Below are 22,327 nucleotides of genomic sequence, written 5' to 3'. Positions count from 1 at the left end.
CGCCGCTTTCCCCCGGAGCCGCCGCGAGGGCTGGCCTGAGCCGCTCCCCGCTCCCCGCGCGGCCGGCGGCGGCGCCGGAATGTCGTCCGGCACCATGAAGTTCAACGGCTACCTGAGGGTCCGCATCGGCGAGGCCGTGGGGCTGCAGCCCACCCGCTGGTCCCTGCGCCACTCGCTCTTCAAGAAGGGCCACCAGCTGCTGGACCCCTACCTGACGGTGAGCGTGGACCAGGTGCGCGTGGGCCAGACGAGCACCAAGCAGAAGACCAACAAGCCCACGTACAACGAGGAGTTCTGCGCCAACGTCACCGACGGCGGCCACCTGGAGCTGGCCGTGTTCCACGAGACGCCCCTGGGCTACGACCACTTCGTGGCCAACTGCACCCTGCAGTTCCAGGAGCTGCTGCGCACGGCGGGCACCTCGGACACCTTCGAGGGCTGGGTGAGTAGTGTCCCCGCCCCTCGGGGTCCCGCCGGCCTCGGAACTCGCCGGTCCGCTTCCCCGTGCGCCGCGGCGCAGGGAATTCCCTCCGGAGTCTGGCCCTCTCCCAGGTGGCCGCTGCCTGGTGACGCGTCGGCGGAGGGTGTGTGCGGGTGCAGGTGTCCCCAGGACGCCCGCCTGGACGGCGCCCCTGCGGGACTGCGGCTCTGGGCTAACGGGAAGGGGCCAGGAGTCACTTCCCTCCGTCCAGACTTGGGGTTAGACTCCCAGTCGCGGGCACATGGGTAGACACTCAAGAAAGGCGAGGAAGGGGTGGTGTGAAAGTGACACGACTTGAGGGAAGTGCTCCAAGCGCGTCTTAGGAGAAAGCCACAGATTCTCGCGAGTATTATTCACAGTGTTTATGGATACATGTTGGTTCAGCCGCGCGGACCGCACACGTGTTTCGGCATGCACATCCATTACATCCCAGAGGTGCAGAAGCTACCCTGGCGGGGATCAGAGTGCCTGCTTTCCTTGCACTCTGGCACATTTTTATTGTTTAGCAGCTTCCCAAGGAGGTGAGGTTTATCTGTGTTGCAGCTACCTCCGTTCACAAAGTCTGAGGTGTGTGAGTTCTGCCATGCAGGAGCTGAGATCAGCCGGAGCTCCTTAGTAGCTTTTGGATCGACCTGCCTCTGCCTGCCGGCAGAGGCTGGCGTTGCTGCGCGTTAACGTGTAGCTGCGCGCAGCTTCTCCCTTGCCTGTGCTCTTCCCAGAGTTCCCAGGAGGCAGACTTTCTGCTGTAAATAAATTAGAATTTCTAGAGCACTCTGCATAGTGCCAAAGTGCGTTTGCCGCTTAATCCTCACACTGACGCAGGTGTTATTTTCCCTTTGAGATGACGAAATGGTAATTATCATGAAGTGGTCTGGTTTGGCAAATGGAGCACAGGGTTTGGAGACTCTGAAGAGTTTAATGATTTAGGTCCTGCAGGGCTTTGGACCCAGAGTGTGACTAGGTATTGGAAATCTAAGGGACGTAAAAAGAATTAAGATACACAGGTTACCGGTTCCCCAGGGTGAATGTACCGCAAACATATACTAATAAAAATAAAAATTAGAAAAGAATTAAAAACCTGTTGGAAATCTGTGACATTAACAGGTGGTGGAATCAGTGGATAATGATGAAGATTTATGTAGGTGTTTGTTGGGAATTGATAATTTTACCATACATACTCTAAAATTGCAAATGGCTCGTGGAGCTACCCCTTTCTTTTAAATAACAAACTGGTCGTGACTATTTTAACTTTGCTCATCAAATTATATTGATTGGTTTCCCTTTGGCTTATTTTTTGGGTGGAATTTAGAAGCGGACAAGAAAGAAATGACCAGAGTGCAGCAAGAGATTTATTTACACTTTATCTTGTGAATTTCTGGCTATGAAATAGAAGTGAGCGGAGAACTCGGAAGGGACGGATTGAATTAGTGTCTGATTAGGGGTCAGGCTGGGCAAAGCCTTAGAGGAACTAGATTTTGAAGTATGGTGGTCCCGATTGGCAAGGGCCAGGAGAAGCAGAGAAGCTCTCTTCGGAGAGAGTCGACTGCTGTCTTTTTACCAGTTTGAACATTTGAATCACCTAGGGCAGTGATGGAGAACGTTTTGCTTTCAGTGATAACAAGCAGCCCGTTGAGGCATGCATGCCATACGTTCCCCACCGCTGACCTACGGGCCTTCAGAAATCCTCACTCTTAAAGACTCCGGCCTGGCCGCTCTGGTTGCTTCACTTCTGTGCTCCTCCGGTGATCCCAGTGTGCGTTGTTGAGAACTTGGGCCCCAGAGGAATAGCAAGAGATGAGGTCAGGAAGAACCCTAAGTTCAGGAAACGCGGGTGACCTGCCTGGGGAGTGTACAGAGCTGCTTTTTGTTCCACTGGATGGATAAAGATTTAAATATAAATCAAATTTCTATGTCGATAAATGTCCAAAATAGTTCTACTTAGTTGTATCATATAACCCACCAGTGGTGTTTTGGAAGACATGAGTATTTGATAGGATTAGGTCGGCATTTAAATGATTCTGAAACCAGTGCTTTGTCATGCTCTTATATTCAATTATTCAATATTAGGGCAGATTTGTTTTTAGGGTTCTGGGTATTTTGAAACTGAGGATTAGCTAGATAGAATGAACGGAGTGTAGTTCTTTTTTTCTTTTTCTTTTTTTGTTTTTTTTTTTTGGTTTTTCTCCGGTACCGGGAACCGAACTCCCGACCTTGCACTTGCCAGGCAGGCGCTTTGCCGCTGAGCTAAATCCCCAGCCCCTCTTTTTCTTTTTGTTAATAAAATAACTTGTTAAAATATTTGGAAATGCATGGACTTTTTAAAAAAAAATTATTTGTATAAGTCAAGGGCAGGATTATAGGAATACTTACTTTTTCTATATGAAGTTGAAATGTGTAGTTTATTCAGATAGTTGTAAGTGAGTAATTGAACTGACTCTACAATGTATTTGTTTTGCAAGTGGAACTACAAACTGCTGACTTTTCACAAACCTAGAACTTAGTTTTTGCAAGATCAGGAGACGAGGCTCTACGGTAGGTTTATTGTAAAGCAGAATGTACTTTTATCATTAGAATTAAAAAAACTTTGTTATGCTTTCTTGCTTAAATTACTTTCTAAGTATTAAAAAGATAATCATTAACACTGGTTTTATTTATTTGTTTATTTATTTATTCATTTATTTTGGTACCTGAATCGAATCCAGGACCTTGTGCTTGCCAGCTAACACTGGTTTTAGTACTCTGCTAAAGTATTCTCTGCTAAGCTTGGTGAGAGGAAGGGTTGGGTTATTTTGTCAGGTATCAAGCACAGTGTCTGGTAGGGAGTAGGTATTCAAATTTCTGTTTGCTACGTGTATATTTTTTAATTCAGTCTGCATAAAACCCAAGGAAGTGGTGAGATACAGCTAAAGGAGTTCTTCAAATGGAAATTCATCGCATTAACAGTTAAATTTTAGGAAGACATCAAGTCGAAGCCCCAACTTTCCACCTTAAACTAGAAGAGTAAGTTGGCTCAAAGTAAGCAGAATCAAGCCAGAATGATCAAAGAAAACAAATATAAAAACAGAATAGTAAAGACAGGACACAACTTACCAATGTTAGGAATGATACAATATTACTACCGGTGGCGCTGACAAAAGGTAATTGTATACTTTAACATTTTTATACCATTAAATTCCACAATTTGAAATGGACAAATTACTTGAAAGATACAACCTAACCAAATTTCCTCAACTAACTGGAAGAGCTTCACGTCTAGTAAAGGAACTGAATTTGTAGTTAAAAACCTTCCACACTGCAGGGGCTGGGGATTTAGCTCAGCGGCAAAGCGCCTGCCTGGCAAGTGCAAGGTCGTGAGTTTGGTTCCCGGTACCGGAGAAAAAAAACCAAAAAAACAAAACAAAACAAAACAAAAAAAACCTTCCACACTGCAAACTCAGGGTCCCAGATGGCTTAGTTAGTGACGTCTATGACACATTTAAGGAACAGTTATTACTGAGGCTATACAAACTCTTTCAGAAAATGGAAGAGGGTGAAACACCTCAACTCATTCTGTAGACTAGTCCTCTTACACCAAAACTGAGGGTATTACAAACAAAAAAATTACAGACCAGTACCCTTCATGAACACAGATGCAGAAATTCTTAAATTTTAGCAAATAAAACCCAGCAATACAGCAAATAGTGCATTGTTATCGAATGGGGTTCATACTAGGATTGCCAGGTTGATTAAGCAATTATAAATCAGTGCTTCTTCACATTAACAATAAAAATGAAGATCTGTATGTCATCTCAACAGATAGAGAAATTAATATGCATTTATGGAAAAAAAATAAGCAAATTAGAAATTGGAGGGGATTTCTTTAACGTGATGGACATTTTTGATAAACGTCCAATTATCTTAGTGATAAACAAATGGATAATATTTCTCCATCAAGGAAAGGATGTGTGCTCTTTCCTTTTTTATTTTCCCCTAATGCATAGTCCCTGGTCAGTACAGTAAGGCAGTTTCAAGAATAAATACATACAGACTACAAAAGAAGAAGTGAAACTGTCTTTATTTGCAGACAAATGATTGCAGAACATTCTAAGGCATCTACAAAAGGGCTCCTAGCACCAACATATGAGTTTAGCTGGGTTGTAGAGTCCCAGCTCATATATAAAAATCAGTCATATTTTTATATGTTAGCAGGGTATAATTGAAAACTGGAATAAAAAAGCCATTTATAAGAGTATCAGAGATATGGAATTGGATAAATGTACTAAGAGATTTGTAAGACTTTTTCACTGGAAATGACAAAACCTTGCTGAAATAAATTAAAGATCTAAGTAAATGGAGAGATATACTGTGTTCATGGATGGGAAGATTAAATATTATTAAAAAAATCACCTACTAATCTATCCATAACTCTGTAATGTTTGTATTGTTCCTATCCTATTTTGTAAATGGATGCATGTTTATTATTATGTGTTTCCTACAACAACCATGAGAATAGTTAATGATTATTCAATAGGTCACTCATGTATAGCTCTTATTTTCTTTAGAATCCACTTTGAAGATACCAAAGTATAGTACAATAACTATTGATAATCTCCTACCTCTTTTGTCTGTAACTCACTATTATTTGTCTGTTTGTTTTCCTGAGAAACTATGTTGTAGATAACAATATGTAAAACAATAACCATTGATAATTTCCTACCACTTTGTCTGTAATTTGGTAAGCCCCCCCCTATTATTATGTTATCCCTTTTACTCTTTAAAATAAAAAATTTAAAAATTTAAAAATTTAAAAAAAATTTAAAAATCACGTCTTCCCGAGGTAGCTAGTAGATTTAACACAACATAATTAAAACCTCAGTAAGCTTTGTTTTGACAAACTGATTCTAATACTTACGTAGAAATTTATAGGATTTATGCTGGTTTAACAATAATTTTGAAAAAGAATAAGTTGGAGGACTTACACTGTCTGACTTCAGAGTTTGCTGTAATTTTACCATAATCAAGATAACATAGTGGTAGGAAAAGCAAAAACAACAAAAAAAGATAACATAGTATTGATGTAAAGAGAATCATATAGACTGGTGGAATAGAAAAGAATCTAGAAACAGATGTGGTCAGTTTGTTTTTGACAGAGGTGCTAAGTGAACAACTCAGTGTTGATCTTTTCACCAATTGGTGCTTGAACAACTGGATGACCAGAAATATATGCAGAAATATAAGCCTTGGCTCTTAACTGCATACCCAATACAAAAATTAATTCAAAGTGGCTTATACATACAGATACAAGAATTCATAAAATTTTTATATGAAAATCTAGTGCCCTTGGGTTTAAAAAAAAAAAAAAAGACACAGAAGGCCCCAACTATTAAAAAATTGTAACTTCCTCAAAATTAAAAACTATGGCTTTTTAAGGAATGCATAAGACAATGAAAACACTCACCAAAGACTTGGATAAAATACTTGCAACGTGAAAATCAGACAAAAGACTTGTAACACGAGTATATAAGCCAACTTGTGAGCCTTAATCATAATGAAAAAACAATTTAAAAATGGGCCAGATATTTGAAAATACATCTTCAGCAAATATATGTCAAATCATTACTCATTAAGGAAAAGTAGTTAAAAACCAAAAAGAAGTAAAGTTGACACTAGAAAGGCTAAAATTAATAAGACCTACCATGTTGGTAAGGTCATGGAGCAACTGGAACTCTTCTATACAACCAGTGGGAAGTTCAAATGGTACAGCCAAGTTGGAAAAGTTTGGCAGTTTCTTAAACTGTTAAACATATACTTGTGAGTACTGTATGGCTTACATACTCCTAAGTATTTACTAAGAGAGATGCAACTGTTCATGCAAAGGCTTGTTCATGAATGTTCATAACAACTTTATTTGTGATTAGCCTCCAAACTGGATACTCAAAAGACAGCTATCATTTGAATGTTTAAACAAATTGTGGTATATCCATGCAATGGAATACTATTCAACAATAAAAAGAAATCAATAGCTGATATATGCAACAACAGGGATGAATCTCAAAGTAATTATGCTGAGTGAAAAAAATCAGATCCCCTCCTCAAAAAAAAAAAGAAACATACTGTGTGATTCTATTTATGCAAAATTCTGGAAAATGAAACAAATCTGTAGTGTCAGAAAGCACATCAGTGGTTGTCTAGGAATAAGGAGTGGAGGTGAGGGAGGGAGGGAGGGATTATAAAGGAAGCACAAGGGTATTTGGAGGACAAAAATATATTTAGATTATAATGATGATTTCATATCTCTCTCTCTCTCTCTCTATATATATATATGTGTATATATATATATCAGAACTTTCAAATAGTTCACTTTAAGTGTGTGCATTTTCTTTTGTGACAGTTATACCTCAAGAAAGGTGTAGGGAAAAAAATAAAGATGTATCATCTGTATTTTGCTAAAGATGTTAAGTAAGATGCTGGCAAATGAGAATTAGATTTGAGCCAAGTTTGACTTCTGAAAACCACATTGCCTCTTTAGTGCAGAAAGTACTTATTAGAGTAGGAGTGTAAAAAAATAAAATCACAATAAAACAATTTATTAAATTAGTTTCAGATTTTTGGATACAACCTCATTTCCTAAATTGTCACTGTCAGTTTTTTTTTTTTTCTGCTACTTCTTAGAACTTGTTTATTTTGCATAATTTCTTGGACTTCTGAAAACTGAACTTTTGCCTAAGTTAGAAGTGTTCCCTCCTTTCATGTGTTTGCTTGTAATTTGCTGAGCTTCCCAGTGGGGACTGGCCTCTCATAGTCAGTGCTGAGCTTGGGGGGACAAGGGAGCAGCAGGAGCTGGTGGAAGCTGCGTCACGGAAAGACCTTGGCACCCCCTCAGGAAGGAAGGACCTGCCTGGCGGGCTCCCAGGCCACTTTCCTGTTCTGGCCTCCTGAAGACATTCTGTTCCCTGAGCTCTGAAGGGCTGCTTTCCCTCCAGCGTGCAGGGAGATACCTGTTTTGTAGTCCTGTCAGGTGAATCAGCCAGGTGATCCCTGGTCAGTCATTAATTATCTTTTCCATTATTCCTGGACCCAGGTGCGTGAATTCGTGGTACCAGAATTCTTCTCTATCTAGGGTTTCAGTCTTTTTTGTATTTAAAAATGCAGCTATTCATTCTCAACAGTTGATTTTCTCAGAGCCCGTTGGTAAAGAGCATCTAACACTGGCTGATCAATCCACAGTGTTTTAGGGGAAAATATGTTTCAGAATCTTAAGCGAGGTCTGTTCTTGTGCACGTGAACTGTATCAGCTGTACAGTGTCCTCTATTTCATTGTAGATGAAGTTCACTGCAGTGGGGCTGGCTGCTTCTCACGTGCATGTTGGGCTTGTATGTTTTCCCCTTCAAGAGCATTTGCCAGGCCATGTTATTATCCTATCACCCTGTTCAGGCTCCTCATTCTCTGAGATCATTATGTTAATCGATTTGCTTATCGTACCTTCCACCTTTAAAGTATAAACACCCACAGAATAGGAACTCGCCTCTGTTCCTTACTGTTCTAATTCCGGCACTATGAACAGTATCCAGTATACAGTAGGCACTAAATATTTGTCAAAACAGTGACATCTTATGTGATTTGAGGGCAATTAAGGTGTATGTACTTGGACTTTCTTTAAGTATTTATCTCTGTAAAAGAAATAAATGAAAATAATGGGGCACCAACCATAACTATGGTGTTCCTATTGTAAATCAGTGACAGACCAATATGTGCCTGAAGATTGGGCCAGATTTTTGTACCCCTTCAGTATGGTAATAGATCAAAAACACTGGAAAATTCCCTGCTCTTTTCATTTTAAAAGTGCATGATTTTTAAGCCTGTAGTGTATGGTCCATTCTTTCACTTGTAATTTCCAAGTCCAATGTTCAATTTGGGGCAGAAGCAAGAAATAAGCATTTAAAGGTTGCAATTCACTCTTGCAGAGCCAGGGAGGTTGGTGGGTGGAGCATGAATCATTTTATCTTATGCAACCCTTGGTTTGGGTATCTAGGAAGTGTTTAAAATGGTGATTAGTGGGGATGGTAAAAGTGCAGTACATTTTTATGGGGTAGCACTTACTTAGAGTAAGATTCTCTGTAGTCTTTTTTCTAATTTTATAAGGCAGTCATCATCATGCACCCCTTGTGGGTTGACAACTTAGCTCCGTTTTATTAGAATGTGACAGAAATGAGGCCTGCGTCGATCCAGTCCCTAACCGCTGCACTCCACTCTTACTATCCCTGTATCCAAAGTGGTCTTTCTCAGTTGCCAAACCAATAATCACTTCTGTACTTAAAACTCTTTTGTGACTTCCTGCTGCTCTTAGATAAAGCCTCGCACCTTTAAGATGATTTGTTGTCCCCGATCCGGCCCCTGATTTCCTCTCCAGCCTTCTATTTCTCCTCTCTCCTGTTCACACTCTGCTGGGGTCACAGTGAGCATCTTTCAGTTCTTCATTACACCACGCTTGACTTTGCTAATTCCTCCCCGTGCTTCAAGTCTTGTTGGAGACCTCATTTGCCAGAAAACTTTTGCTGACATACCTGGTCTGGGTTTGGTCTTCTGTAGTGTTCCCCGCGCATCCTGCCCTCCATCCCCAAACAGTGGAGGTGTGAGTGGATCAGCATCTCCTGTGAATGTGTGATACCAGTCAGAGGGACTCTGAGGACGGTGTGGTATAATGGGTGACCGACTGAGATTTCTCCCCTCTGCTCTGTGGAAGCTGCTTGGTAACAGACAATACATATTTCTAGCAGAAATGCCAGACCCTAGGTGAGTATTCTGCCAGCACTGAGTAGGTACTGGGGAGCAGACCTTTTCCTCCTTCCAGGATAATCGAGTGGGCAAGACAGACCTGACCCATTCCTTGGTAGCTTTTGTAGTTTCAAAGGGGAGGTAGATTGGAGCTGGAAAACAAACAGAAGCAGCCAGGAAATTACAGAACGGAAATAAGTCCTCAGATGTTGGCAAGCAGCTGAAGAGGTCAGGAACATCTTCCTGCAGGGAAGACAATGGATTTTTAAGGTCTCAGCATAGGTAGCCACAGCCCGCTTCCCTTAAATGACTGGGAAAAAGCTTTTGTCAAAAGAAGAAAAGAAACTTCTGACCTGATGATATGCTCCAGAAACATCACGGGTGTGCTTTTGAAAGGTAAACGTCTCTGATCCACATACGTGTTTCCATCTTTGGAAGCTTTGGGAGGCAACCAAGCTTTAGTGCCTGGGAACAGAACAGGTACCCTACAAGTACTTTTGTCTCCCAGAGGTAGAAAGCAGCAATACCATAGTTGTACCACCATATACTTTAAGTTTTGTGTGGATCATAAAAGTGTCATAGATGGCAAATAGAAGGATCACCTAGTCAGAACTACCACAGCCAAAAGCCCAGTAGCGCTTAGCCCTGCAAGCAGCTACAGGTGCGTTCATTTGACAGGGGTGTTTTTCCCACAACGAAACTGAAGGCGTTAGTGCAGTGGTGCTGCAGTATACTCCCTAGTGTGAACCCACCCTCTTGACCTCCCTGCCAGTCCTAGGAAGTTGTTGCCTGTGTGACACCCCCGTCACCCCAGCCTGTGTTTTCAGAATATGGGAACCAAAGCTGTGGCCCAAGCATTACTGTTGCCTTTGCTCACAGCAAGTGTGACACTCATGCACATATTTAATGTATAGCTATAAAATGTATACATAGACTTGTTTAGATGTATATTAATTTATATCTGATATTTATGTTTATATTTATATATTTATTTATATTCAATATTAATGTGTTAATTTGTAATTGTTACATACATATGTGTGTGTGTCTTATAATTTAGGAGAAACCTGGCTTTCTAGTAAATATATGGGGAGTTATTTTTACTGCAAATTAGTATTGTATTAATGATCCCATTAAAAAGAACCTGTATTTTAGGGTACAATTTCCAGCACTGTATGAACGCTGCACAGTAATGGGAACCAGGAGGGTGGGGTGAAGGTGTGCAGCTCCTTCACCTGTCAGCTGATCATAGGCAAACTTCTGCTCATCAGGCTGTTTCCTGGGTTATATTATTAGGGGTTGTGTTAGATACCTCTGAGGATTCTCGCATCGCACATGCCTCTGCCCCCATGTAGTAAGCACCTCTGTCATTCCTTCCCTTTTGGAGTAATTGGTTTGGTTAAAGCAGTCAAAATGAATTATGTCTTTCTTATCAAAGGTAGTAGCTCCTAAGAATTAATTGGTCCAGGTCTAAATTTCTCAGGCTTTAGCTCATGTCTAAGGGGCATATCCAGTCTGGATAGTGAGGTTGATATTATTTCTTTGGCTGAAAGTCAGCCTTAAGGAACTACAAAGGGTCCTCATCCCATGTTATGCAGTTGTATTTCTTAATTTACACCAGTGCACTTCTTGTTTTGTGGGGGGGGGGGTGTAAGTTATGTTCCTGCTCCCTCCTGTCAAGAGAGACACTAAGAATCTTGTCCTTTAAGCTTTTGCTAGAAGCCATTCTCACTAGCATGGTAATTAAAGCTTTGTAATCTCAAAGTGTCTGTAGCTACCAGTTTATATATCCACCCTAGGTGATGACAAATACTATAAATCACTTGTAAGACAGATGTTTTAATTAGATGGAGGCATAAGCCCAAGGGCATTGGCTATCATAGTGTTTAAATGCTGTGCTGAAGAATTTTATGAGACAGGAAGTTTTTGTTGAGAATCCTGAAAGCTTTATCAAGATTATTATGTTAGTGTGCTTCTGTATACCAGTAAGTTGAAGCAGTGCTTGCCAGAACCCAGAAGACTTTTAGTGGAGAGACCACTGCATCGGAGACTCACAGCAGAGCTTTTATTATAAGCTGCCTTCCTCAAAGTTTCTTTGGTTTTATGTTGTATATTTGCATATCTTTGACCTCACAAGGAGAGAAGTGCTTGCAGGGTTACCAGAGGCACATAGTTTGTGTTTGTGGTATGAAATGAAGAAATTTGTCTTAAGACAGAACCAGGATCAGCATGAGCCCCTCATAACTGCACCAATAAATCATCTGGGGCCAGTGTGGACATGTTCTATATCTGGCCTTTTATGCCCAATTTCAGACCTCGGCCCTGTTCTCCACACACTTAAACCAAAACCACAAAACTGCATTTTACTCCTGAGTCCTGTTTATCCTTTGCACTTGCACAGTATGTCTCTGGCTCTGTCTTGTAGCGCTTAGGCTTGGGCTGTGGGCTCCAGCCTCACACCGAGCTCTGTTTCCTTGCTTGTTGTGTCAGAGTGCTGGGCAGCCTGAGCACTGTGTTTCCTCCACAGTCAGAGTTTGTGGCTTCCAGTGATGGATCTGTTAGACACTGGACATTTTGGTTCCTTCTGTCTCCTGGAAATTGATCTGCTGTCAGTTTGGGTCTGGGCTCAGAAATTACTTTTGGAAGAGCATTCCAAAATTATATGTGTGTTCGCATAATTCCCAAACAGAACACATGTGTTTACCCATCAGCTGTGGGCCTCTTGGATGCTTTAATGTACATTTCCTTGTTTTGTTATGGTACGGAAGAGTTAAGAGTGGATTTCAAGTCAAACATTCCTTCCAAAGCTGTGTCTGAGCCATGGACCCTTTTACTGATGGTGAAAGCTTTGGACCCTGTTTCTAGAAAAATGTATGTGTATTTTGACCCTATTTTTGGGAACCATCTCACCAGATTAGTGGTCCTCTGTAGCTTGACCATGGACTCAGGGCTTCAGGTAAAGAAAGGTGTCACAGTCAGGTGTGGTAGTACACACCTGTAATCCCAGCACTCAGGAGGCTGAGGCAGGATGGTTGCGAGTACAAGACCAGCCTGGGCTACAAAGTGGGTCCAAGACTAGCCTGAGCTGCATAGCAAGACTCTGTCTCAAAAAGACAAAAGAAAAAAAGAAAGGTGCCAAAAATGAGGCTTTTATGAATTCCTAACCCCCAGAAGATGGTTCTGATAGTTTTCTCTGTATTTCAGGACATTTATTTTTCAGTTAATTACAGACATAGTTAACTAGTAAGGAAAGAGAAACTATGCATTTCAAAGAAAAAAATGTGCTTTAAAAAATATGTTCTCGCTTTGTTCTGGCGCCTGGTGGACTATGCTAGACGGTGCCCCAGTTTAGGACCTGTTTGGTTGTGTTATTTAGGTATTTTCAAAAGCTTCTATTTTTGAAGGGATTAGTTGAGGTTTAGATGAAAAGTTTTTTAAAAAGCCAGAACAAGTTGAGTGACCTTGGCTTTGTGTCTTTGTTAATACAAACTTTTCCCCTATAAAGTGAGATCAGGCTTACATGGTTTGTGAGCAGGTGTCATGGTGCACTGCTGTGTTAGTGTAGTTCAAGACAGAATGATGAGCCTGAGCCCAAGCCCCCTGTGGCCTGGGTCCCTCCGGCCCAGCAAGTTTCCTTGATTCTGCTGCATTCTAGGTCACCGGCCAGCATGCTGAGAACAGTCTGACGGTGGTGGCCATTGAGCTGAATGGGGGGTGGGTATCCGAGCTAGTTAGAGGTAAAGTAGAATCCAGCTGTCTGGGTTTTAGGCCTAGATTCTTTCCTGACTCCTCTTTGATGAATTTTGGTGGCAGCAGGAAGGCCATCCGATCCTTTATAGATATTTATTGAGGACCTACTGTGTGCCTAGCTGTTCTGGGAGTTCTTGTAGAGCAGAGAACACAGGAACTGGGTTCATTGCCCTCACAGAGCTGCTCCTTCAAATAGGGAGGTCGGCAGGAAGCAAGCACATGATCAAGAAGTCACACATGGTGCACAGGTGCTAGGTTGGGAATGAAACCCAGGCAGGCAATCTGGTGTGACAAGGTGACTGCTTTTCCTAGGATGGTCAGAGACACATGTGTGGGGAGGATCCCATTGCCGGGAGCTGAGTGAAGAAGCAGACAGCCCATGAGGGTTGGAGAAAGGGCTCGCCAGGCAGAGGAGCGGCTCCCGCAAAGGGAGGAAGCGTGGCATAGGGAGTGTAGGAGGAGGGCATGCCAGACATGGCAGGCGGCCTGGCCAGGGCCCCAGCTCTGCTGCCACACGGAGTGTGAGTGCTGAGCGGGTCACGTCCTCGCTCACCAGGGAAAGGGCACTCTCGCTAGCCACCTCGGAGGCTTTGTAGATTCAATTTCGTGTGTTAAGCATGCACTGTGCCACATACGCGCTGAAAAAATGGTAGGTGTGCTTGCTTTTAATCTCCCAAGGAAACTGCTGTGTTGAAAGGGGCCTTCTGAAAGGAGCCCTAAAAGACACCCACAAGTTTGCATTTTAGAAATCACACTTTAAGGTGGCAAGCTGAAAATTTCCCAGGACAGGAGAGGGTATAGTTTGGTTGGCGCTCCTCAAGTGACATCCTGGAGGCCTGTGCTTTCCCTGCCCACTTTAGCCCCTGATTTCTACAGAGAGGATCAAGGGGAGGGCCGGCGGAGGGGAGGGGATAAAATGATCGAGATGCAGTACGTGTGCATACCAGTTCCCCAGGAGGAGGGTATCTGCTGTGTGTTGTGAACGTGTACTAACAGGGAAAGGATTTAAAAAGGAGAGAATGGAAAAAGAAAGCAAAGACTGAAAATTTATTTCTGATTTTTGAATCTCTGAAAGATTTATTTTTTGTGGACTCATAAGTATTAATGGAAAGTCCTCATCATTTAGAACAGACTTGTTTATTTATTTATTTTTTAGGGTGCCGGGAATCGAACTCAGGACCTCATGCCTGCCAGGCAGGCACTGTGCCACTGAGCTGTAGTCCTGGCCCAAGTCCTGATAATTTAGAGGGATAAAATAATTCTATTGCAGTGGCACAGTTGAATAGGGCCTTAAAGTGTTTGTGCTTTTAACAAAACTATAAATTTATAGTTGGGAATCAATAAACACAGTGCCAGTAATCATAAAGGAAATAAAATACCAGCCTTTGAGAAGAGCTAGATGCAGTTGGTTCTTGCTCACTTCTCAGAGTTCTTTTACTTTGTTGATAATTTTGTGAATTAACTCTTTGATAGTTTTGCCTTCATAATTTTGAATAAAACAATTTTAGACAATGCCTATTTTGTCATTTCCCTGAATATTTCTGACTTTCGTTTCACCTATTTGCTACGTATTTAATATAAAAAGACACATGAGCATTTGCCTGAGTTACATCAAATAGGATACAGAATCTACAATTATGGACTAATAGTATGCAAATAGAGGCTTTGAGGAATAGTCATTGGACAACTGACATAATTATTAGTGCATTATAGTGTGATGGTTGGATGCTATCCAGATTGAGGTTCATCTATTAGGTCTGCCTCTTATTAATAGGTAGGGACTTAAATGCTGCAAACCTTGTCTCTAATGTGCCTGCCTCACAGGGCTGCAGGCAGATATAGGAAGGACTTACGTAAACTGTCTAGGATAGCACATGACGACACACATCAGCACAGCAAAGTTATTATTGGTGTCACAGTCACCACCAGCACTTAAATATGAAGTCACGAGGCCTGCCCTTTTCTGGTTTTTTTTTTTGGTCTTTTTGAGACAGGGTCTTGCTATGCAGTTCAGGGTGGCCTTGAGCTCACTTTGTAGCCCAGACTGGTCTCAAACTCGTAACGATCCTCCTGCCTCAGCCTCCTGAGTGCCGGGATTATAAGCATGCGCTACCACATCTGGCCCTTTTCTGAAACTTTGAAAACAATAAGGCATTTATTTCCATAGCATTTAAGAGTTGGAAGGGATTTTTGGATGCATCTTTTTTACTGATTTGGCTCTTTAAGAGTCTACAGTACAAATCAACAAGATATTTCTAACTACTAGTGAAAGAGAAGATGGCTTCCTTACCCCCAAATTGCAGGGGTTTAGGAATAATTTCTGCACACATGGCCAGTCTGAGAAATCTTGCAAGAAATATGGGAAAGTGACACTGGAATTACTATGTAGCTACCATGTTGGCCAAAGTTAGTATACTGGAAAGCTTGAAATGGAATCTGTTGTTTTGCTCTTTCGGTATTAGACAGATAGAAGGTTCTGATAGATAACTAACTTTCTGTTAGTGCAAGCCAATAAATCAGAAAGAATTAAAGTTGCAATATTTAGTTGCAAAGGCCTGAACAGCCCTTTGAAAATCTAAAGTGGGCATTTTTATTGCTGCAATCAAAGGATGATTATAAACAGCCTCTTTCAGTTGGCATTAAAAGATTTCTCTTAAGTTTGAACATCTGATCGTTGGGTGTGAATTGTTCACTCCTGCTTTCAGAGAGAAGTCCAGTTTTACAAAGTACATTATTTGATGTGAACTTATGGATGGAACCAAGGGCACCGGCCGTTGTGATTTGGTTTGCAGAAAATGTAAAATGCTTTTTTTCTCTATGTGGACTCCTTTTGTCCGTTGACTGTACACTTGTTTTGGGTCCTCGATGTAGCACAGTTGATTTTAAGTTAGACGTGTCAGAGCTGTACATACCTTCTTTCTGAGGGGAGAAAAGTTTCACCTACTGTGTAGCAAGGCACAGAAGGGTTTGCATTTGATGTTTAGCACAGTTGTGGTTTTGCTTGCTCTGAAGTCTTCGTTAGCTCTTGGGCTGTGTGGAGAATATATTGTTTTTGAGACTCCCTGCTGGGCCTCCTGTCCTCATGCACATCCTGTACCTGGGTTGCGGTTGAATTGATTTGCTGGGGAGCTGCTAGTGCAGATGTCTGGGGGCGAATGGGAATGTGTGGGCGTTTGCTTTCACTGTGGTCAGCGACACCCTAGTTTCAGCTCTGCAGTGCTGCTCTGTGTGTGAGCGCCAGGGACCCTCAGCCCCCCACCCTGTACCTGGCAAAGTGCCCTGCAATGGCGGAGATCAGGAAGCATTTGTAGAAGAAACAAATTTCTCATGGTTGCCATCCCTTGAGTCTGAATCAGGATTCAAACCTATGTTCCTTTTGCCAACAGGTTTTCCCTTTGAAATTCATATTTCAGATAGAGGTGTTAGTACATTTTTGGGGGTATGTATGAATTTCAGAGGAGCCTCAAGAATAGTTCAGAGAGAATGAATATGACAGAGTGATTTTTAAAAATTTTTATTTTTACTAGTACATGTTTGTAGTCCATAATGACTACGTTCATCATGGGGAGTTGGTACCTGTACTTAACTCATCTTAATTATTTTTACGTCAGCTTTCCTCCCCTCCCCTCCCCTCCCCTCCCTTCCCTTCCATCTCTTAGTCTTCCCACTTGCAGAAGATCCACCTACCTCCCTGTTTTCTAATATCTATCCTTTATTTTGCTCTTTGTTTGTACTTTAGATTTCTCATGTAAGAGAAACCATGCAATTTTTAAGCTTATGAGTCTGATTTGTTTCACTTAACATTGTGGCCTCAAGCTACATCCATCTTCCTACAAATGATTCAAATTTATCCTTTTTATAGCAGAATAGAATTTTATTGTATATAAATACCACATTTTCTTTCTTTGTTCATCTGCCGATGGGCATATAGGCCACTTTCAAGATTTAGCTATTAGTTGTGCTGCTATAAACATGGATGTGAATATATCATTGTAGTACGATGTCTTTAACTCTTTGGGGATGATACCTAGAAGGAGAATACCTGAGTTGAATGGAATTTCTATTGTTAGTTTTTTGAGGAATCTCCGTACTGATTCCCATAGTGGTTATACTAGTTTACATTCCCACCAAGAGAGTAGAAAGGTCCCCAGCCCCAGCCTCACAAAGATTTGTTATTGTTTGATTTCTTGATGATGGCCATTCTTTGTGGAATAAGGTGGTTGTTTTAATTTGCATTTCTCTAATGGCCAGTGATGCTGAACAATTTTTCATGTATTTACTGACCATTTGTAATTTTTCTTCTGAGAAGTGTTTATTCATTTCAGTTGTCGATTTTTGATAGGGTCTTTTACTTTGAGGGGTCTGATTTCTTTGTTTGAGTTCTTTTATAGTCTAGATATTAGTCCTCTGTCTGAGGAGCAGCTGGCAAAATTATTTTTCCCATTCTGCAGTTTGTCTTTTTACTCTGTTGGTGATTTTGCTATGCAGAAGCTTTTTAATTGGATATAATACCAATTGTTGATTCTTGATCTTCCTTCCTTCTTTCCTTCCTTCCTTCCTTCCTTCCTTCCTTCCTTCCTTCCTTCCTTCCTTCCTTCTCCCTCCCACCCACTTCCCTCTCTCTACTGGGAATTGAACTCAGGACCTAGTGCTTGCCAGGCAGGCACTGTGCTGCTGAGCTACATCCCTGGCCTGATGTTATTTCTTGTTCACTGGGGCTGTGTTCAGAAAGTCCTTGCCTATGTCTGTGTTTTCAAGAGTTTTATTTTCCAGCAAGTTGTGTTTCTGTTTTAACATTTAGGTCTTTGATCCATTTTGATTGTAGTTTAGTGCACAGTCAGAGATGTAGGTCTAGATTCAGTCTCCTCCATGTTCTGCCAGCACCATTCGCTAAAGAGGCTGTCTTTCCTCCCATTGCGTGTTTTTGACTCCCTCATCAAAGATCAGGTAGCTGAATATGCCTCACGTGTCTGCATCCTCTATTCTGTTCCACTGATCCACAGCTCTGTTTTTGTGCCAGTACCTGGCAGAGTGATTTTTATTCCCTTGATTATTTAAGCAAGTATAGATGGCGTGTGAATTCCAGGTTTCCCTAATAAAATGTTAAGAAGTTTAGTTTGGGTGATAAGAGATGGATTTCAGAACAGGACAAACTGAGAAGTTAAAGCATCATCTAGTGCACTAGTTGTCAGGAATGTTTTAATAATAGCTTGCTAAGAATAGGGTAGCACGAGGGGCATAAACTGTAAGATTGTGACCTTGATGTGATATTTGCCATTTAAACTCATTTTTCTTAAAATACTTTGTTCTAGAAAAATAAGTGACTCCTGAGGAGGAGGCCAAGGAGAGAAAACAAAGAGACCGAGAAAAAGCAGCTGCTTTTGCTGCACCACTAAGAGAAACAGATCCCAGGTCTGATTCCCGGGGCTCCAAGAAGAACTCGACAACTGCATTCATCTGCTACCACTGTTAAAAGCCAGGCCATCTCAAGAGGAACTGCCCTAAGAGGCCCCATGGGCCATGCCCTGCATGCAAAGGAGACCACTGGAGATCGGTCTGCCCTCTGAGGTGGAGGCCCCAGAGCTCAGACCCATGCTACCAGTTAGTCCAACAGGAATGAGAGGCCTTGGGGCATGGTCTGCCTTCTCCCTCTGGCCGGACCATCATCTCCATCGAGGAGTCCTGGGTAATCATGACTATGGAGGAACAAGAAAACAGCCTGTTGCTAGTCACAGGTGCAAGTCTCTCGGTCCTTCTTTTCAATCCTGGCCTTCCTTCCAGCCATCATACCTCAGTGAAAGGAGTCACTGGTGAGGAGGTAATATGCTATTTTTGACAACCCTTAGGCTGTAACTACTTATTAGATCCTTCTTGCATATCTCTGTCTTCCTGAGAAACCACTTTGAAGATACCACCATGTATTACAGCAGCCATTGATATTTTCCTACTAATCTATCCATAACTGTGTTAAGTTTGTAATGTTCCTATCCTATTTCATAATGTATGTTTATTATTATGTGTTTCCTACAACAACCATTGAGAATAGTTAATGATTTTTCAATAGGTCACTCATGTATAGCTCTATTTATTTTCTTTAGAAGCCACTTTGAAGATACCAAAGTATAGCACAACAACTCTTGATAATCTCCTACCTCTTTTGTCTCTAACTCACTCTCTAACTCACTATTATTTGTCTATTTGTTTTCCTGAGAAACTATTTTGTAGATAATAATATGTAAAACGATAACCATTGATAATTTCCTACCATTTTGTCTGTAATTTGCTAAGTCCCCCCTATTATTATGTTATCCTTCTTTTATTCTTTAAAAAAAAAAAAAAAAAAAAAGTGACTCCTGAAATTCCTTCGTTAGGACCCCAGTTTTATTTTGTCTCCCGTCCTAAGTGTCTGATGGGTCACTGTTGATCCCTTTTGCTTGGGATTGGGTCTTGTAGAATTCACATATGTATAGTTTTATTTTAAAACAAGAAAAATAATGACTCTGAAAAATCATTCCTGTCAAGATACTAAATCACTCTTAGCGTCAGTATTGTTTCCATTGTCATTTTGAAGGCAGATTATGTCGTGCCACCCTGCTTGAAGGGAACTTCTGTCAAAAGGAAGAAAATGTTCGAGAGGGTTGGAAAAGAAGGTAATGCAGTTTCCCACCGCAGCCTTCTCTGCAGTCTTTGTCAGGACCCCTTGCGTTCTTATTCTTCTGCTTGGGTGAGAGTCAGGGTTAGAATCCAGGAGAACTTGTTTCTCTCCTGGCCGCCAGTTGTTCACGCGGTCCCGGGAGGCAGGTGCCCACAGCTGCGAACCGCCTGCCCCTTCTGCAGGCCCGCCTCTCTTGCCGGCCTCTCCGAATGGGCCGTCTCCCTGTGCACACCCAGACCCTCCGCCGGCTCTGTGGAGCCCCTCCATGCTCTCTCCTAGGCAGACCTTCTCTTTTCCTGCCCTCTTCCTTTTCTGCCCTCCTGACACTTCTCTTTGGAAACATCCCCGACTCTCCCAGAACATTCAGCTTCCCTAATCCAAGCAGAACAAAGCACCCAGCCCTCACTTGGCCTTGCTTGCTTCCCTATCCATGTTCCCTTCTTTCCCCAAAAGACGAACTGCCCCAAAGAGCTGCCTGCACATTTCAGCCCTTGGCCCGCCCTTTCTTCTCCTGATGTCCACCCCCAGGACGTGCTCTGGCAGAGCCCAGGCAGAGCCGGTGGTGGAATCAGGGAATTCTTACCTGTCTTCATGGCTGTTTCCTTCTTAAAGTTCTTTGATCCTTTGGCTGTTTTTCCTCCTGCATATACTGGGATATTTTTCTTTTTCCCCATTTTTCTTTTGTACTTCTTTCATCATCCTTCAGGCTCCAGGTGCCTTAAATAGTGATAGTCCCTGGGGTCTTGCTAATTCCAAAAGGTCTTATCTATTTTTATCTCTTCTGTGGTCTTTGCCTGTTCCCCGCATGCCAAAGCAATGTCTTTCATCTTTCCGCCTGAGCCTGACTACTGCTTCTAGGACAGGGTGGGCTCGGGTACTGGGCCTTCCACCCTCTCTCCCTGGACCCTTGCAGTAGCCTCGGAGTGGTGGAGAAGCTCTGTGGCATCTGCACTTGCTACCTGAAGAACCTGGGGCTTAGGCAGATCTGAGATCAGGTTGCAGGCTCTCTAGCTGATCTGCTGCTGCACTGACCTTGTGGACGTCCTTATTTTAGTTTTTGTCTTTTTGAGACAGGGTCTCGCTATGCAGTTCCGGCTGGCCCTAAGCTCACTTTGTAGCCCAGGCTGGTCTCGAACTCACAGTGATCCTCCTGCCTCAGCCTCCCGAGAGCTGGGATTACAGGCATGTGCCACCACACCCAGCAATCTCTTGTCTTCTCTGAGTAGATCCTTCCAGAAATGAAGCTTACTCTGTCCTTTCTAGGAACAGGCATTAAATGAAAGGGGGAGGTGTCCATGCGACGCTGGCTGGAGGAGAGAAAGTGCTGGGATTACAGGCGTGTGCCACCACACCTGGCCTTGTGGACATCCTTGAGGCACCTCCAAGTCAACTAAACACCCTATTGTTCCCTGCTCCCAACTGCTTGCCCACACATTTTCCCAGTCAGAAGTGGTCTCACCATCATCAGTCACCTGAGTACCATTGTGGACTTTTCTCCTTCACTTTCTCCCCTGACACAGTTAATCCCCGTGTTCTGCTGAACTGGCTTGCTGAGTACTTTTAGGGTTAGTTTATTTTCCTTCTCCATCAGCACCACCCTTGTTCAGACCCTCATCACATCTGTAGAATGTTGTAATAGCCTTGGAACTGAGCTCCAGGAATGCCGTGTTCTTCCTCAAACCTATCCTTTTCAGAGCTGCTGTAGGGGCTGCCCAAAACTCAGCCCTAACCTCTCTCCTGCTAGGAATCCTTTAAAGGCTCCCCGTCTGGTCAAGTTTAGGCTCCTTGGGAAGACTTGCGGTAAGCTGGGCCTTGCCTCCCTCTCCCGTTCCATCTCCCAGGATGCCTTCCCTTTCGGGACGTGAAGTAGGTCCAGATGAGCCCGTTTTTCGAGGCGGGCTGGTATTGCTTTGTAATTTGTGTAGATGACTTGTATAATGTTAGAAAAGGTAGGAGGGGTAAGGGAGGTTATAAAGAAAAAGGTCACTTTGCATGGAACTAGAAACATACCCACAGCCAGGCCCAAGTGTGCACATGCACATATCAACACACACGTTTCTGGTCACTGCACGCGCTGGGCACCTGGCATGACAGAGAGCACGTCCAGTGCTCGGGGGGAAAAGCTCCTCACCCTGTGGTGGGAGGGGACAGCGCTAACCCATGATTATAGCGTAGGGTGATGGAGCTCAGGAGCAGACGTGGATGCAAGGATGTTAAGGGGTTGCAAGCCTGCGTGTGGAGGAGGTACTTTCTGGAGGAGGTGATGCCCTTAGGACAGTCTTCAGGGAAAGTCAGTATTTGTCCAGTTTAAGATGCAAACTCCTCTGTTTGCTTTTCTTCTTCAGGGTTTATATTTTTTCTTTTGTCATTTAACCTGTATTGATCATTTTCCCTACACTAACAACATTTAAGTGCATTTTTAAATAAAAATCCTAGCTGGTTCACGCCATTGGCGAGAACTTGCTGCCTGAGAGCAGAGACTTGCTTCCAATAGGTCCTGAATGCCTGGACCAATGTTGGTTGAATTGAGTGCCTGAGGAGAGGAGTGAGGAAGGGTCCTCTGGTTTCCTCTGGAGGTGGCAAAGTCTGTGTGACAGCTGAGACGTGCATGGATGTCCGTTGAGGCCCTGAGCCTGGCGTTCTGCAACTGGGCTACCTCCCGGGTGGGACAGCATAGTGTAGGGTC

At 42.8% G+C, this 22,327-nt stretch overlaps 1 protein-coding gene across 1 annotated transcript in view; it reads left to right on the top strand.

Moving 5' to 3' along the window:
* Positions 1-22,327, top strand: part of Prkch (protein kinase C, eta) — a gene marked incomplete at its 5' end in the record, with an annotated part of 215,124 nt that continues 192,797 nt past the window's right edge. Inside the window, 1 exon segment of the mRNA XM_005399165.2 lies at positions 1-442. Coding sequence (XP_005399222.1) covers positions 80-442 — 363 coding nt within the window.

The sequence above is a fragment of the Chinchilla lanigera genome, unplaced genomic scaffold (assembly GCF_000276665.1).
Source record: "Chinchilla lanigera isolate Chin_1 unplaced genomic scaffold, ChiLan1.0 scaffold00065, whole genome shotgun sequence".
In the NCBI taxonomy this organism is placed as follows: domain Eukaryota; kingdom Metazoa; phylum Chordata; class Mammalia; order Rodentia; family Chinchillidae; genus Chinchilla; species Chinchilla lanigera.
The sequence above is the reverse complement of the archived record's forward strand: the minus strand, read 5'-3'. Positions and strand labels throughout refer to the sequence as shown.